Source organism: Arachis stenosperma, chromosome 6, assembly GCF_014773155.1.
Source record: "Arachis stenosperma cultivar V10309 chromosome 6, arast.V10309.gnm1.PFL2, whole genome shotgun sequence".
Lineage (NCBI taxonomy): Eukaryota > Viridiplantae > Streptophyta > Magnoliopsida > Fabales > Fabaceae > Arachis > Arachis stenosperma.
The window spans coordinates 6148776-6166931 of record NC_080382.1 but is presented as its reverse complement, the minus strand read 5'-3'; the positions used below and the strand labels follow the sequence as shown (position 1 = coordinate 6166931).

General features: G+C 33.5%; 2 protein-coding genes across 2 annotated transcripts; one reads left to right on the top strand and one right to left on the bottom strand.

Moving 5' to 3' along the window:
• Positions 1–4645: 4645 nt before the first annotated feature.
• On the top strand, positions 4646–8892 carry LOC130935002 (serine/threonine-protein kinase D6PK-like). The gene is made up of 3 exons (XM_057864532.1): positions 4646–4865; positions 5753–7195; positions 7650–8892. Exons 2-3 carry the CDS (start codon positions 5784–5786, stop codon positions 8533–8535), a joined length of 2298 nt encoding a protein of 765 aa, XP_057720515.1. The 5' UTR covers positions 4646–4865; positions 5753–5783; the 3' UTR covers positions 8536–8892.
• Positions 8893–10173: 1281 nt separating this feature from the next.
• LOC130935001 (nitrate regulatory gene2 protein-like) lies at positions 10174–16273 on the bottom strand. The gene is made up of 4 exons (XM_057864530.1): positions 14755–16273; positions 14254–14438; positions 12929–13152; positions 10174–11346 (listed from the first exon to the last, which is right to left on the bottom strand). Exons 1-4 carry the CDS (start codon positions 16061–16063, stop codon positions 10566–10568), a joined length of 2499 nt encoding a protein of 832 aa, XP_057720513.1. The 5' UTR covers positions 16064–16273; the 3' UTR covers positions 10174–10565.
• Between the last annotated feature and the right edge of the window lie 1883 nt (positions 16274–18156).

Below are 18156 nucleotides of genomic sequence, written 5' to 3'. Positions count from 1 at the left end.
TATTGTAGCTTTATCTACTATAGAAGCTGAATATATGGCAGCTACACAAGCATGCAAGAAAGTTATTTGGATCCAAAGGTTGATGAAGAAACTCGGGCACAAACAACAGAAGATTTTTGTGTGTTGTGACGGTCAGAGTGCCTTGCACATTGCAAGGAATCCTGCATTTCATTCAAGAACAAAATACATTGGAGTGCAATATCACTTTGTTCAGGAAGTAGTAGAGGAAGGAAGTGTTGATATACAAAAGATTCATACTAAAGATAACCTAGCAGATGCCATGGCAAAACCAATCAATATTGAAAAAATTGAATGGTGTAGATCTTCATATGGCCTATCGAATACACGAGCACATAAATTTTGAAAATTTACCAAAATTAACTTTAAGTGGGAGATTGTAAGTTTAGTAAAGCTAATTATAGGGAAAAAAACTAAATAATAAAAGGAGAAAAATACTTCTAGGTAATAGCCATTAAACTTTGATGGTGGAGAGAGAGAAAGAATAATAACCTCATGTTACGGGTGGTTTATATAACAGAGGTTCGCTTCTAAATTGAAAATATTTTCATTTTGTTTTTAATTAAGTCATCCAAATAAAATAACATAATATTTCTTTGAGTAGTTTTCTCCTATATATATAGAGAGAGAAGTGTGTTCTCTTTTTGTCAAGAGAGAATATTATTGTAATAGTCTCCTTGTGATAGAAAGAAGTTATAATTCTAAAAAAAAATTATTTAATTATTTTTATATTTTATACAAATTTTTAATTATTATTCGTCTGTAAACTCACAAAATTACAATTTTTGATGATTGGGATGGGTATAGTTGAATTGAGATTTTAAAAGCTATTTGTAAAGTTCAACTATTATATGAAAGAGTAAATTATTATTTTCATCTAAATTTATTTTTTTGATCATGTGAATATTGAGAAAAAATAATATTGTTTGCCCAAAAGTTACTACTATTTGACATGGTTTTTGAAAATTTGCTCAAAATAAAAATATATCTTTCTACCATTCATATTTGGTGTTTTAGGGATAATAATTGACTTTTTTTTTTTTTTCATGAATGAGCAAAAATTTAAAAATAAAAATTTACCTTAATTTTTTATATAATTTTTAAATAACTATCTAAATATTTTTACATCGAAATTAAACTAAATACACGAGTCATTTACTATTTTTATCTAAATATGCATTTTGTTGTAAGGCAAAGATATATATATATCTTTTTGAGAGCCATTAAAAAACTAAACAGTTAACATGTTAGGGACAAAGTAATAGTTTACCGAAATTGAATTAGAAAAATTGAATTAGTCACAATTTTAAAAGTTAGTGGTTAGTTCGTTAATTCGTTTTAATAAGTATCGGAAGGTTTATTGATAATTAAGTCCTTTTAATATCAAATTGATTTTGTTTATGTTTGTGTTGAAATGAGTTTATTTGTGTATCGTTATTATTAAATAATTTCGGTTCATTTGAAATTTAATTTTCAATTCATTTGTGAATTAATTGGAGTTCACTTGATGCTGCTGTTAAGTATTGACCAAATTTTTTATTCTCTAAAAGTTCATTTTTTAGTTTGATTTAGATTCATTTGGTTTCGTTTCACTTGAATTTGCTGATTCATGTGTGGTTGTTTAGTTAGTTTTTGTTCAAATCTAAACTAATTTCAGTTCATTTGTGAATTAACTGAACTTGATGTTGTTATTAAGTATTAAGTATTGACCAAAATTTTTTTTCTTAAAAAATTTCGGTTCATTTCTCAATTTAATTTTGGTTCATTTATGAGTAAATTAAGGTGTATTTGTTCTCGTTGCATTTGAAAAAAAATGTCCAATACAAAATATTTCAAAAACCTATTTAAATATATACTCTAAAAATAAATATTTTTATATTAATTACATGAATAATTATAAAAAATATAAATAATTGGACAAAAATATAGAATATGTTTACACTATCAATACATTAAAATTAAACTCTTAGTAAAATTTGACTAAAGATATATTTGTGAAACCCGTTGTAGAGGATAGAAGTGCTTTCAATGCTTTGAACGCTGTTCTTTGATGTTTGGCAACTTTTCTTATCTGAACGCTAACGTGATTCTGCATCCCAAAAGCTCGTTCACTAGAAGTAAGAAATTATAGCTTCTGCGTTTACTCAACGTACGTTTAGGTTTGTTGTTAATTATTATTGATTTTTCCATAATTTATTCTAAATAAATACTGAGAATATTAAAATAATTATTCTAATTTTTGTGCACTGTTTATTATTTTAATTTTTTATAATATGTATTATTGTTCCTATTAGAAATGATAAATTAAATAAAAAATTAATTATAAACAATAATAAAAATATAACTTATAAAAAATTAGAACCTAAAATAATAATAAAAATAAGATTATTAAGAGTACTTAAAAAGAGTACTAAAATATGTTATTTTATATATTATTTTTAATTTAATAAATAAATATTAATTTTACTATAAAAAATACTTAAAAATTTATTAATTTTTATAAATAAATATTAAATTATAATATACTACAATAGAATATTATAAAAAAAATATTATATAAAAAATACTAAAAATATAAAAAAGATTAAATATATTTCAAAAAATAATATTATAATTTAATATTATATTTTTTAATAATTAATTATTTATTTATCTAGAAGTGATTTTAACTAATATTATCCAAATAATATTTATTTTATCAAAATCAATTTTAGTAAAAATTGTCAAATATAAATCATGTTGACACAAACTCACTTCTACCCAAAATCAATTCTATAAAATCACTTTCATTCAAATTTCAATTTGTCCGACATAAATCCACACACACATTAATCCAATTATATTTTTCGAATTTAAAAAAAATATTTACAATTCACCTCTGATATATTGCATATTTGCATATCACCCCACATCTATATAATTATCTAGTATTCCTTTATTTTCACTTTAGCCCCCCAATCTCCCAATATATAAAAAGTTTAGCTGTCTTTTGCAACTGAATCCAAAAATAAAATTCCAACAAAGGAAGAAAATAGTAGCAGAAGGAGCAGACGCGCGAGAGAGAGGCGTGAGGAGGACGGCGAAATCCAAAACCAAAAGCAGATGAAAGAAAACGGCTTGACAGACAGGCATGCATGAGCATATGCAAATGAAAAGAAATGTCTCAAACAACCTACACTCTGGGTCCCACAAACCCCCTCTTCCTTATCATTGACCCCACCTCTTGCTCTTTTTTCCCTTTTCATTTTCCTCCTTTTTTTTTTTTAATTTTGTTTGGATTTATATAAAAAATTGTAAATTTTATATTGGTTACTCCACTAAAATGTGTTTATAGAACTTAAAGAATCCACAGTTTTATTGTTTGATAGGATATATTTTGAGGCTTTACTATTTGGCCAATTTTATAATGATTATGAGTTAGTGTTTAAGTTTTTGTTTAATTTATTTTTTATAATAAAGTTTAAATATTTAAAAATTATTTATTTTTATAGTTTTAAATTAAATATTAATTTTTAATTTTTTTTTGACAAGTTAGACATTATAGCAACTATTTTACTATTTATATGAATTTTTCTTAAACTTTTTCTTTCTGTAAAATTAGTATGAATTATACATAAATATATTTTTAAAATATGTAAAACTGAAAAAAATAAATTTTATTAAAGAAACAACTAAAATTATAACAATAATACTGTTATAATTTCTGTGGTTTGATACGATATCGATGACTACAAATAGAAAAAATAGTATTTTTTAATCACCTTAATAAAAATTGATAATGATTTGTGAATAAATAATTTTTTAAAAATTTTCACTAAAAGTATTTTTACACCTCTTAGACATTACTTGTAAATTTGCTAATAAAAAAATATATAAATGATGCTCCAACAATAAATTTAGGTATGAGGTATCACACCTAAAATTCAATCACAAAAAGCAAAAAGTTAAACCAACCTGTTACACCATTTCATATTCTTTATTTATATAATATGCAAATACAAATTACCAATATTTATAGCCTCTCCAATAAGTAATTTTACTATATGGTAAAACTTTTACTTTAGCTACCAGTCAAAAAAAAAAAAAAAGAACTTATAAATTAGCTAACTTTTGTAACATAAACAAGTAGTGAACAGAGGTGAAAACTTTATGCAGTATGCATAAAATTTTAAGTTCAAATTTCATTGTTGTTGTGTAAAAAAAAAAAGAAAAATAATCAAAATTTTAACTTGAGAGTGATAAAAATAAAATTCAGCTTAATATATTAAGGATTTTTTTTTAATTGTATTCAATCAAATTGAGTTAATATAATAATTAATTTTTTAATCTATTTAAGTAAGTGTGAAATTCGTAATAATATATTTACTAATAATAAATTTTTAAATAAAAATTCGATCTACTATAAATTAATTTTTAATCGGACTGATTAAGAGATACGTAAAAAAATCAAATAAAGTTGAAGAATCCAAAAATTTGAGTATTTATACGTAAATTGATTTTGTCTGAGGATATTCCAAAGCAAACAAACAAGCAATAAGAAAAAAATAAAATAAATAAATAAATAAAAGAAATAAAAATAAAAAAGCAAAAGCTGGAACCATAACTATGACTTTAGTTGCAGAGCAGAGAAGAGAAGAGCCTTCACTCTCTTCACTCAAACAAAAATAAAGAAGAAAGGGAATGCTTCTCCATCCATTTTGTTCATTCATTCATTTTCTGATTCTGATTCTGATTTGATTTGATTCATTCTCGAGTGTGAGAGTGTTGTTATTAACACTACCATAACACAAAGAAAACAAACCCGTTGCGCGTGGTTTTGCTTCTCTTCTTCTTCACTTTAATGCTGGGTTTGTATCCCTTCCTACCTAGATCTCTCATTTTCTTCATGTTTTAATTTTACGCAATTTCAGATTCTCTCTCTGTGTTTTTGTTTTTTTGTTTTTTTCTATTAAAGCAGTAGAAATTGAAAGGAAAATGTAGAACACTGTTCTTCGTTTTGGCACATTTCCACATTTTCTTTTGTTGTTACCGTTTCTTTTTTTTTTTTTTTAGTTTGTGTTGATGTTTCTATGAACGCATAACGTTTGGCGGTTAAACTTTTTTTTTTTTAAATTTTGTTCAAGTTGGTTTTTTATGGCAAATGTAGCAAGTGTTTGAAGGATTTAGTTCATTTTTTTTTAGAATAAAAATAAAATTGAAAATTAGTTGCCTAATTTGCTAAGCTTTTATTGATACCGTCCATGTTGGGATTTCATTTCTTAGATGTTTTGTTTTAGCATTTTAGGGAATCTGAGTAAGATACAGATTGTATTCAACTGTTTCTTTTTGCTGTGTCTATCTGTTTCCCTCTTGAATTAATTCAAATGAGTTTTCTGATAATCAGATATGGATGAACTTTGTAATTTTGTTCCTATATATTCAGATACTGTTTCAGAGTATCAGTAATGTGAATTGTGAAATGGATTTTCACACAAGTCTCTGTTAATGATCTTCAAGTTCAAGCTATTGGATTTTCTATTTGTGTATGCTGACTTAGTTTGTGATGGTGGTTTTGCTTTTAGCAGCTCTCTTCTAAGAAAGCAAAGTAGGATTCCACTGTTCTTTTTGTTGGCTTGTTGAGGATTTTTATGTTGTGTTCATCATCTTGTTTGCTGATAATTTTTTATTTATTATTCCAAGTTAAGTATGTGAACCTAACATTGATTGAACCTTCTTTTTTTTAATCTATTTGCAGCATCTTTATGTTCTTTATGTGATATTGGGATATGGAGAGGGTTGCAGAGCTGAAGGCACCTCCACGGACCTTGCCTACACTGGTGGAGGTATCAAATGCACACATGGCTACAGCAAAGGAGGGTGGTCAGAGACGAAATGGGTCGGAGGTTGTAAGTGTTCGTGTGAATTATGGAAGAGAAGTGAATCAGTTGTCAAAAGCCAGGGATATGCCTGCTATGCGTCTGGCTTCCATCAGAGAAGTGGCTCAGTTGTCAAATGCACGATTCTTTTTGGAAAGAGATGATATGGTATTCGAATCTCGGAGTTCTGAAGAATCTCTCTGTTTTGCCCCGGCACCCCCTGGAATGTGGAAAGGAAAGGCCTCTTTACTAGAACCAGAAGAACTGGTGCTTGATTTTGACTCATTGAAGGGAAGCAGTGATTCATTGGAGGACAGTGGTTCTAGTTCATTTGCCGGTGCCAGTCATCCCCCGGAACCTGTTGATACAGATCTTATGAGAACGGTCTATGTACCAATAGGTCAAGGCAAATCCGAGGCTAGATGCTTAATGAAGAGCATGTCCATGAAGGGTCCTTTCATAGAAGATCTCTCAATTCATGTTCCTGCAAAGAAACCAAGCCCAGCTGTTGTATCCCCTGAAGAAAGTCTTGTTGAAGAATTTAATGACATGAGACATGTATCCTCACCAATTTGGGGTCCTCGAGAATCACAGAATACCGAGAACTCTATACTCCCTGCAGATTCTGAGGAAAAGGAATGTGTTTGGGATGCTTCTTTGCCTCCTAGTGGCAATGTGAGTCCACTTAGCAGCATTGATAGCACCGGCATTGTCAGAGCAATGAGCATCGTTAATAGTTGTGCAAGTACATATCGGAGTGACGCAATGACTAGTGATGGCATGCTTAGTTTAGACAGAAACTGTGATAGTACTAAAGGGAGTATAAGGGGGGATTCGCTGGAGAGTGCGAAAACTAGTGCTAGTCGGCCAAGTGATAGCAGCGGCCTTAGTGATGACAGCAACTGGAGCAACATCACTGGTAGTGCCAATAAGCCTCACAAAGGAAATGATCCTAGGTGGAATGCTATCCTTGCCATCCGATTAAGGGATGGAATTCTAGGCATGAGTCACTTCAGGTTACTCAAACGACTTGGCTGTGGAGATATTGGAAGTGTGTATCTGTCGGAGCTGAGCGGGACACGCTGTTATTTTGCGATGAAAGTTATGGATAAAGCGTCCCTAGCAGTCAGAAAGAAGCTCACTAGAGCACAGACAGAGAGGGAGATACTGCAGTTGCTGGATCATCCATTTCTACCAACTTTGTATACACATTTTGAGACTGACAGATTCTCCTGTTTGGTGATGGAATACTGTCCTGGCGGTGATTTACACACTTTAAGGCAGCGCCAACCTGGGAAACATTTCTCAGAATATGCTGCACGGTATGTGTTATATTACCCAGTCAATTTTTTTTTCCTTTAAGCTCTTTGTTAATTGATTTTCGTCATGGAGATCCTCTTTGTAATAGAGTGATCAATATTTCTGTGTATATGTGTTTATGTGCATATAGTTATCATTCAATGACATGAAGTTACATTTCTTTAATCTGAAATGATGTTGTCAAAATGTTCCTTAAACTATTTGAATTCATTGGCCACATGTAGCAATCGACAATATTATGCTTTTATTTACTGGATAGATGGAAATATTGTATATTTATATCTACTTCTTTGATATATTATCCTGTGGTCTGGCTGTGGTTGAAGGTTGAATACTTTGTATAATGCTCATCATTATTTTTTTGATTCTCTATCTATGAGATAAAAATTTGGTATATTGCTCTCTATGAATGTATGAATGTGTAATGATTTACATTGTCCTATTCTCTTGATGTAGCTTTTATGCTGCGGAGGTGTTGCTCGCTCTTGAATATCTTCACATGCTTGGAGTTGTATATAGGGACCTTAAACCTGAAAATGTGTTGGTCCGGGATGATGGTCACATAATGCTATCCGATTTTGATCTCTCCCTTAGATGCACCTTTTCTCCAACTCTTATTAGAACTTCTGATGGTGATCCCAAACGAGGTGGTGCATTTTGTGTCCAACCTGTTTGTATTGAACCATCATCAGCATGCATCCAACCTGCATGTTTCATTCCTAGACTCTTCCCTCAGAAAAACAAAAAGTCACGGAAACCCAGAGTCGAGCCTGGTTTGCCGTCCAGTACAATGCCAGAGCTTGTAGCCGAGCCAACTCAAGCTCGGTCTATGTCCTTTGTTGGGACCCACGAATACCTTGCCCCTGAGATCATTAAAGGAGAAGGTCATGGCAGTGCAGTTGATTGGTGGACATTTGGAATATTCTTGCATGAGCTATTATATGGCAAAACTCCTTTCAAAGGATCAGGAAACAGAGCTACACTCTTCAATGTAGTAGGCCAGCAGCTCAGGTTTCCCGAATCGCCAGCAACTAGTTATGCCAGCAGGGATCTGATCCGAGGATTGCTGGTGAAGGAGCCGCAGAATCGTCTTGGAGTTAAAAGAGGCGCAACCGAGATCAAGCAGCACCCCTTCTTTGAAGGTGTGAACTGGGCATTGATTAGGTGCAGCACGCCGCCGGAAGTGCCAAGACCAGTGGAAACTGAGCCGCCACCGAAGTTCGCACCCATTGATAATACTGCTGCTGCTGCTGCTGCTGCTGCAGTTAGCAGCACAAGTAAGAGGATGGTAGGAACTGAGATGAGACCTGAGGGTAAATTTCTGGACTTTGAGTTCTTTTAGTGTGGATTCTTCAATCTGCTTTTTATTGTCAGCATTATAAGTTATGTTCACCAGAGCTTCCTAGTGTTACCTTGTAATTTGAGCTTACTTGCCTTATGGTAAGATTCCATTTCAGTTGGAAATATGATACCTCAAGTTTAGGGTAGGATTGATCTCCTTATTTGATACCTGAGTTCTTATGGATAATCCATAATTTAGTGTTTCAATACAGGATTAAGTGCTCCTGATGAAAATTATGAATCCTATTTTACCTTTTACATTTTTGGTCACTCTTTCTGATATTAGGTGTAGATGATGGCATTTGTTGTATGCTATTATGGCAATTAAATAGGGTGTTTATAGACCAAAGATAAGGGGGGAAAAAATGAAATTCTTCAAGCATTGTATACTTCAATCTAAAACTTTACTCCAAGGAAAGCAAGTACTCTATTTTTCACATTAATAAAAGACGACAAATACATGATGTGGAATCGGTTAATGAATGTTCATTGTTCAGGTGAAAGAGCATTTAATCAAAGCAAGAAAGGACAATAGGACCACTGTTCCCAAATGCTTTCCATTTTAAGAATATTATGATTATGACTACCTTTTAGCTGGTTTTCATATTTTGGTCATCCAAAAAACTAAGCTTGCACCATGGTGGGGTTTTTACATTGGAAAAAAAAAAAAACTGAAGCATAATGCTGTCCTTATAGCTATATCATGACTTACTCATCTCTCCACTATTTGTCTATTTTTCTTTCATGATCATATAATGGGTTTCTCTTATAATTTTTGGTCCTAGCATAATGATGGTTTCTGAAAGCAGCAAAAATGATATTGATTGGCCTTAAAGTTGGCTCAGCTTGGACGAACGCAAGTTGGCACAGATGGATGAGGGTCTGTGTCCCTTAATCATCTCTCCCGGGGCATGATCCGAGTTGTTCAACCTTTGGCTCAGAAAAATCTGTCCCACATTTTTGTCTTGTACGCCATAACTCCACATCTGGGAATAGCATACCCAAGCCTTCCATATCCATAAAATTGAGCCGACTTACAAAGCTTTTTTAAAAAATAAATAAATAAGAGACTATTGGCAATACTTTATTTTGTTCAAAACGTTCTTATAGAGGAGTTTTATATTGAAAATGACAGCTTATCCCATCATTTTTAGCCCTTCAAATTATTCTACCCAAACATAAATATTGTAAAACTCTTTAACGAATTTTCTTTTATGCTATATAATTACCAATAGCCAATTAAACAAGCCCATTCAAACTTAAACTCAATTCATTTAACCTAAAATTTTAGGCTCGATCTTTGACTCACAAACTTATATAATTTATAAAAACTATTAACAAGCTAAATTCAAACCACTTCACGAGTTAACTACTCACTTCCACACCCTAAAATAGTCTTGTAAAAGAATATTTTTACCGAAATAAAATTAAAAACATTAAAATATTGCACCATCGTCATAAATTGAAATTAGTTATATTAATGTCATTTTTCTTAATGAATATAAATCGTGAATTCGTCATTCACAACATGACTCTTGAACATGAGTTTCAAAGAAATTGGATGTTAAAAACAATTGTTACAAGCAGCATCCTATAGGATACAGAACTATTTCTTAATACAAATTAAAATTATGCCCAAATAAATTGAATCTTTATCATTCTTTGGTACACAACCAAAGTATCTATGATCGAATAATCGAATATTAATATTTCAGAGCTTTATAATAAGCACCTCGATGATATAGAACAACTAGCCCAAAGTTCTAAAACAAGGCATGAAGACTCGAAACTTGATTAAAGAAAAATAAACTCCTTCCATTCAACCATAATTTCCTTTCCTACGTTGAACCTTTACCAGAAAAACAGTTCACTTTACCATAAAAATATAGATACGTTGCCACAAAAATTCTTCCTATTTACATTTCAAAATAGCAAGTAATAATAGTATTGATAGCACTAAGAGCCTGCAGCCAAAAAAAATTCCTTGCTGTTATGCACAACATAACTCCCACCAGAACAGAAATAAATTACCTACTTGATGGCATATGAACGGGCACAAACTGACTCAAGAATCTCAGTGAATAAGGAAGAAAAACTTGACAATGCCTGAAAAACTCCAGGCAAACCTGTCTGAAGATTGTTGAGTGTCATGGCTCTCGTCACCTCCACGGCCTTCGAATGCCTTACCATTTCGTCTTCCACATGCCTCTGGCAGGCCGCTAGCTCTTGTTTCTTCTCGGCAAGCGGGTCTCGTGCATCCAAGCCAGGTCCGTCATCGGGCAGAGAGTTGGGGATGCTGATTCCTACTGTAGAATATGAGTTGTAAAACTTCTTCTCTATGTTTCTTAGAGACGAAGATTTTTTCTCAAGAGCCTTGGATGCTGTATCGGTTCGCTTTTTACTCTTGAGCTCTTCAGATTGCTTGACATATATTACATGGACAACATTGATGAAGCTTTTGATGGCCTCGGACGCAACCGTGTCTGGGACCCGGTCAAGAGCAAGCTTCCATTCATCACAAAAGGTGAACACATCAGATGGTTCTGTATTTTTGTGGTCATTATTGACAGGAATAAGGTTTAGCTTGAACCAGCCATGTAGAGAAAGGATGAAGTCGCGTTGAAATTTAACAAGGCGGCAAAAACTGGCATGCCAAGCTGTCACGGCCGATTCAAGATCCCGAGTTGCCTGCCTGTGCAGTTCAGATGTCGAGTGACCTCTGGATGATCGATTCACAAGGCCACGGACTTGCTGCACAATGTTGCTTTGAATTTCATGGTACTGGTGCATTGATTTCCACATGTACATTACACTACAATTAATATATCACAAATATAAGAAAAAAAAAATGTGAGCAGGCCACAAATAATCAATTCAGAGTAAAACAATAAGGTAAAGAGTGGTATCTTGCTCATATAAGCTGAGTTTGCAGGCCTCAGTGGTTTTTATAGTAAAAGAAGATAACATGTGCAGAGATGAGCTAAATGTAAAATATAGCCAACTCAACTTATAAAAGAACTGAAGCATCATAGAATTTTAACTGAAAGTTGAATTATTTATCCATGTTACCAATTGCTAGAGAGAGAAGAAAACTATTGGGAAGAGATAACAAGGGCAAGAACTGGTGTATTAGTTAACTTTTACAGGGGGTTAATTTCGATCAAATTACTGCTGTATCTGAGTTAGGACATTACAGCATGGCAAATTGCCTCAAGATCTTTTACCAAAAATCATGCAATCCTGTTTATATAAATATAAAATCCTCCAATTTCATAAATTATTGTGAAATGGACATGTCTAATGATTTGGAAATAATTAAGCAAAATGGATGGTTAGTAACAAGAAACTAATTTATTTTAAAACAATTTCTGGCCCACCAAAACCAATCAAATAGCTTAAGACAAAAATAAACTATATGGGAATGGGTTATGCCATAATTTCATCAGATTACTTTAATATATCCAACTCCAGGAGAAAGTGATATTTTCTTAAATGGGATCTAAAATTTGAACATGACAAGTGCAGTAGTGGTCCAAGGTCTAATTACAAATGGTAGGTATCGATTGGATAGTATAGTACAAGGAGGTCCTTGCACCTACACAGAATACACAAAGGAAGCAAGTGGCATAAAAGATCAGTGAATAGCTCAACTCATAATGCTTTCAGCTACCACAACTAAAATTATGTGACTTAGGCTAGCATGTTTTACATTAGCTTCTGATTAGAGCCCTCATTATGAATACACTGAGAATAATAATAATAAGAACTATGATCCAGTAGTTCAGGGTTGAAGTTCTTTTAGCTCAATGCCCTCACACTCCTCTATGAATCAAGGGATAAGGTCAACGTAAATATGACAGATCAAGGGATACCGTGTGTAATATACCACCTAATCTCATTGGATGTTAGTGTAATTTACTGTGAGAAGTTAGAATCTTGTTATAGCCACAAAATTATTTCAATTTGGCAATGGATAAAACATATTATGAGTGCCTTTGATAATGAATTCTCAAATGTCAATTTAATTCAAACAGAGATGCAAATGACAAGTGTAGGCTCTTAACTGAAAAGAAGATCACTAATTCTACCTTTCATTTAGTAGAAAAACTTAGGGGGCCCCACAAATTTACTAAAGTTCGTTCATTTATACCACAGTACAAAAGCAATTCAATGTGCTCCCATATGCTTTAATTGTTGTCCTGGATTGAAGAACCCCATAACTCATAGTCCTTGTGACCTTGTCCATTTGAAAAGTACCTCCTCCATTCCCTTTTATTTTACTTATTTTACTAGAAGTTACTGTTCTATTCTTGTGCTTCATTAGGGCTTTATTATGAACTTGACTATGCAAATGTCATCTCAAAAATGTAAAAGTGCAGAGTTAAGAGATGTACCCATGACAAAGCTCAACAAGCTGAGGAACAAGATCAGAGTCCCTGAGGCCATTAATGGCAGTTGAGGTGGTAGACACAGCCTGAGATGTGACGACAATCAGTGATTGCAACCTTGTTATGGAAGCTTTAGTTTTGTCTATCTTTGTTTCATCGCCCCCTTTGCATTCTCGACTCTGCAGAGCTGACAATTTCTTTTCGTGCTCAATCTTCACACCTTCTCGTGCCTACATACAAGAATAGTTAATCCTTTTGCAGTTTGCAAATGCAAGCAAATTTACAGTATGCGTCAGCACTAAAAAGTTTCTAAACTGCATAGTTCTAGCAGAAAACAAATGCAGCAGAACCACCCTACTTCACACACTGAAATTCTTTACAATTGTTTTCTCTCCATCTTTTGGCAAGTAATATATACACACATGAATGATAATATACATACAAATGCTCTCAGCTGAATGAAATCAATTAAACAAAAATTTTGGAATCATATACGAATTTTTCATTTAGCTGATGGGATATGGAGGAACAATATCCAAAAAAAATAAACAACTTGCTCCATACAAAGCAAAAGTGGATTATGAATCAAGATCCTGTCATACTGTTCACTGTTATAAGAAAAATTAAAAGGAACTTACATGCATAAAATTTTAAATAAACATATATCTAGTAGATTTTATAACCAATTTTTTTTGTCTGATAACATAATCTCATAGCTAACAACTGGCATTGTCACTATTCCAACTTCCTTGTGAGAAATATATGCCTACTCTTGAAATAAATTTAATGCATGTTCAGTTAACATCCATGACCACTCTCCACTTATCTTTTATTCTTTATATTATAAAATAGAACAAGTGATTGTGAACGACCCTAAAGCATTTTATATGTGCTACACAATCCAAGAGTATGAAAATATTTTTCGTGCATAAAACAGTTTGCTTAGTTGGGTCCCTTGGCAATAGCATTGGCTAGAAAGGGCCAAAGAGGTAGGGTCACCTCAGTCATTTAACAACTAACATAGACACAGTAAACAATGCAGTCATAGTTGGTCAAATGCACCGAAAGATACCGTCCAAAATCAGAATATCATTAAATATGGTCACTGCAACAGCAAGGATAAGCAAAAGAAAAATAAGATATATCTTCCCACTAGTTTCCACTTTCCACCCCAAACAGTCAAATACAAGAGCTATTGAGCTGTGTAGCATCATTTTATTTATCTGCACCTTTTTATTGTCCCAAAAAGTAATAGTAATTTTTATAGGAAAAAGTAAACAATATTTGTGAAATAACCAAAATAACCCCAAAAGTGAGCTAAGAAATTTTACCTTAACCTCCTGATAGAGCTTCTTCTCCCAAGCCAGAAGCCTTTCCAAAGTGGAACACAAACTCTTTGAACCGCCTGGTCCAGCAAGTGAACTGGGGTCGAGCCGGTACTTAACCACTAATGGCGGTTTTGAGGTCCAATTTGAGCTCAGATTGCTAAATAAACTGGTTGAGTGATACACAGTTTCTGCATTCAAAATCATCAATTCATCATCATTTCAATTATCTTAACGTCTATAAATAAAGAATACAGCATTCATTCAACGGTGAGATAGTAGGGTGATGTAACTTATATCTCATTAATTCACGTAATTAAGTTGCAACCACAGGAAAATTGAATAGAAAAATGAAAATACTTGAAGATTGAAATTTCAGAAGAATGATTCTCAGTAATTTGTTCCTAAGTAAACCAAAAAATGAATGAGCATGAATTTGTTTGAATTCCAAGTGCATGCAACGGGTTAACTCAACCAAACACGAAAATTCCAAGTTAAGAAACTCACTCCTCAATTGCTTGAAACTCCGATCAAGCTGCTCCTTACTGATCTCCAGCATCTCCGACAGCTGGTCTCCGGCGCCTGCCGCTTTCTCGAAGTAATCCCTAATTGCTTCAACAATCTCCTTCAGGTCCTTGTGCCTCACCACCACCTTCTTCACTCCCACCGCCTCCTCCGCCTCCGCCGCCGCACTCCGGTAACTCTCCGACGTCGTGTCTCCACCCTCACCAACACGGCGCTTCTCGTCCACCTTCCCCGCTGCCACCGCCGCCGGAGGAACCGGAGTCTTGACAGCACCACCACCTCCGCCGACGCCGGCGACGGACTCCGCTCTCACCGACGACCGCAGATCATTTCCCTCCTCCGAAGAGCTCCCGTCGCTGTAACGGTCACCCCAGTCGCTGCACTGAACCTCCTCTCGCTCCGCCTCAGTGAACTCCTCACGGAAACGGTAACCAGGTTCGGGTTCGGGTCTTGTTTCGGGTTTTCTTCGTAAATAACTGTATTCTGATCTCTCAGTATCAAAACCCTCAGTTTCCAACTGATTCTGTTGCAGAGAACGAACACTTTTAGTTTTGTTGAGATTCTGTTGCGGCTCAGAGTGGAAGTAGTTGTATTCCGATTCAGACTCTAACGACTCCGTGTCGGAATCTTCTGAATCCAGTGCTAGTGAAGCGTGATTGGGAATATTCCGATTCTGGTCAAGATTCTGATTCTGATTCTGTTTGGAGCGGAAATATTCGGAACCAGGAGGAGAAGGGGGAGGGTAAAAGTTATCCCAGTTCCAAACAGAAGATTCTTGAGAAGGTGAAGTTGAGTAGGTAGAGTAAGCTGTGGGGAAGAACGTGTTCGGGAAATTAGATGATTGGCTTCTAGGAGTTGAACATGGGCTTGATTCTGAGAGTATGTGTGGAAGCTTCGGCGGTGGCTTGCGGCGGCGCTTGGTCGCCGTGGTAACGGCGGCAGTGGTGGTACGGGGAGTGAGGTTGGGAGGGAGTTTGGAGCTTGTTATGGTGGCGGAGGGAGATGGTGGTTGTGGTTGTGGTTGCGGTGGTGGTGGTGGTTGGGGTTTTGGGGTTATTTTAGTGCTCATTGGGTTGATGAACACGGCGGGGGTGTTATCGGAGATGGAGAGGGGTTCACCGGCAGCGAAGGTGCAGAGGGCGTCACCGGTGAGGCGGAGGGAACGGCAGTAGTCGGAGTGAGCGGCGGCGAGGTGGTGACGCGCAAGCACAGCCTCTTTCATGAGACGGCGGCGCTCCTTGCAGCGGCGAACGGTCTCCTCGTTGTCCAGCTTCGACGCCGTACAACCCATGCTTTTAGCACAGTACGTATACTCGTATATATACGGGATATGTAAGAAAAGGAAAAACGCGGTTTCATGTGGTGTCACATGTTTGAAGAATAAAGCTTTTGAAGGGTTTTGAAACGACGAAGAAGAAGAAGAAGTTGTGGTGTGGTTGAAGCTGGTCTTTGCGGGTGCAGTAGTACAGTACAGTCTCTTTCCCACTTTTTCCTTTCATTTTTTCTTCTCTTTTGTTTGCATCCAAAGACCAAAGGACTTTTAAATTACAAATTAAGACCTTTTTCTATTGGACACCAAATTAACACTCTCTTTGAAAAGCTTAAAAAGTTATTTTTTTAAGTTTTTAATTTATAAAAAAATAATAATAATATTTAGTGTAATTTTTAAAATTAAATTATCATTTTTTAAAAATTATTTAAATATTTATAAAAAAATTAATAACAAATTTTTTATTACATTTTTTAGAATAAATATTTTTAAAATTAAAAAATTAAATATAAATTAATTTATTTATAAACTATTTTTAATATAAATATTATTATTTAAATTATTTAAAAAAATAATTAAACTATTTACCCAAACTAAATTTAAAACCATTTTAAAACACTGATTTTTCTTTTCTTTTTTGCGAGTTTGATACTGTTAAGGAATAATTTAGATTAAAATGTTTGGGATTTAATTTCGATGTTTGGACACTCTAAACAAATTTTTATGTGCCGCCATCAAAATAAAGTTTTAATATCTACTTATATATTAACATAAGTTATATATATATATATATATATATATATATATATATATATATATATATATATATATATATATATATATACTACATGCACTCAAAGTATGTTTGGTTTATATTTTTATTTTAAATATTTTTATTTTTATAATTTTATAAAAATTAAAATACAGAAAGTAAAAATAGAAAAAAATATATTATTTCATAAAAATTTAAAAATAAAAATACTAAAAATAAAAAACGAAAATAAAATTAAGTAGTTAATAACAAATTAGGTACAAATGATAGCCATAGTTGGAGAAGTTGTGGGCATAAGACAAGCAATGAAGACCATGGACACTCTTCATTGAGAATGTATTGACATTGTAGCAAATTGAATTTGACCAGAAGACCATCATGAAAGTATCTCTAAAAAACACTTCCAATTTTGAGCAATATAACTAAGAGTCTACTTGCTTCACTCAACCAGCGCCTTCAACACTACAAGGGGAATAGCGGCGCTTTCAAACCGCTGCAAAACGAATTACCAAGCTATTGCATCCTCCTCGACCGGCTAATCTTCCTCTCCAGCGAGCCTGGTGCCATTTTACATTACATTAACTAACAGATCACCAAATTAGCTATGTTCGACTTTCACTGTTGGTTTATTAGTCTTAGGAACTAATTTGTTTGAATTTATATCCTCTAAAATTAAGAATTTGATAAAATAATAAAATAAAAAGTTAATTATCAATAAAGTTATAATTTCAATAAAATATGTCTTAATATTTTAATTTAAGATTGATTATCATTTTACCAATTTTTTTAATTATTGAGAATCTTGATCCAATTTATTTAAGGTGCACATTCACATACAAATAAAAATGATGCATAGAATACATAGGACACGCATTGTAATAATATAGAATAATTGAAAAAAAGAAAGAGACACACACATATTATTAGTCTCTCTTTATCTCGGCATGCTTGTAATATGTACGAGAGTAAGCACAATTTGCTTAAAGCTTGTAACGTTGAAGACTCGTATAATACTTCTGAATCGTTGAAGAGCATTTTTTACTAACTAAAAAAAGAAAAAGTTCGGATTAAATATATAGTTAAAAAAAAAAGAGAGAAAGCATAAAGCATATACCCTTTTTATGAGTCTCAAATTCTCGCCATTGCTTCTTTCTTGTTTGCTTTTTCTGTAATCACATACCCCTCTTAACAAGGACGTGAATCCGTGTATCACTAAATTCACTGCAATCTATGTTAGATTATTGGTTCCGGTTTAGTTTATTTCCTATCAAATATGGTGGATGTGGCCTTCTGGCGCTTTTTATTTTGAGTAAAAGACAAATAGGTCCCTAACCTTTTAAAA

Excerpts from the sequence above, each read along its gene's own strand:
- LOC130935002 (XM_057864532.1), top strand. The coding sequence starts at position 5,784 with ATGGAGAGGGTTGCAGAGCTGAAGGCACCTCCACGGACCTTGCCTACA. Across the intron at positions 7,196-7,649 it reads TTCTCAGAATATGCTGCACG|CTTTTATGCTGCGGAGGTGT; the intron begins GTATGTGTTATA and ends CTCTTGATGTAG.
- LOC130935001 (XM_057864530.1), bottom strand. The coding sequence starts at position 16,063 with ATGGGTTGTACGGCGTCGAAGCTGGACAACGAGGAGACCGTTCGCCGC. Across the intron at positions 14,439-14,754 it reads GAGTTTCAAGCAATTGAGGA|AAACTGTGTATCACTCAACC; the intron begins GTGAGTTTCTTA and ends TTTTGAATGCAG. Across the intron at positions 13,153-14,253 it reads AGCTCTATCAGGAGGTTAAG|GCACGAGAAGGTGTGAAGAT; the intron begins GTAAAATTTCTT and ends TCTTGTATGTAG.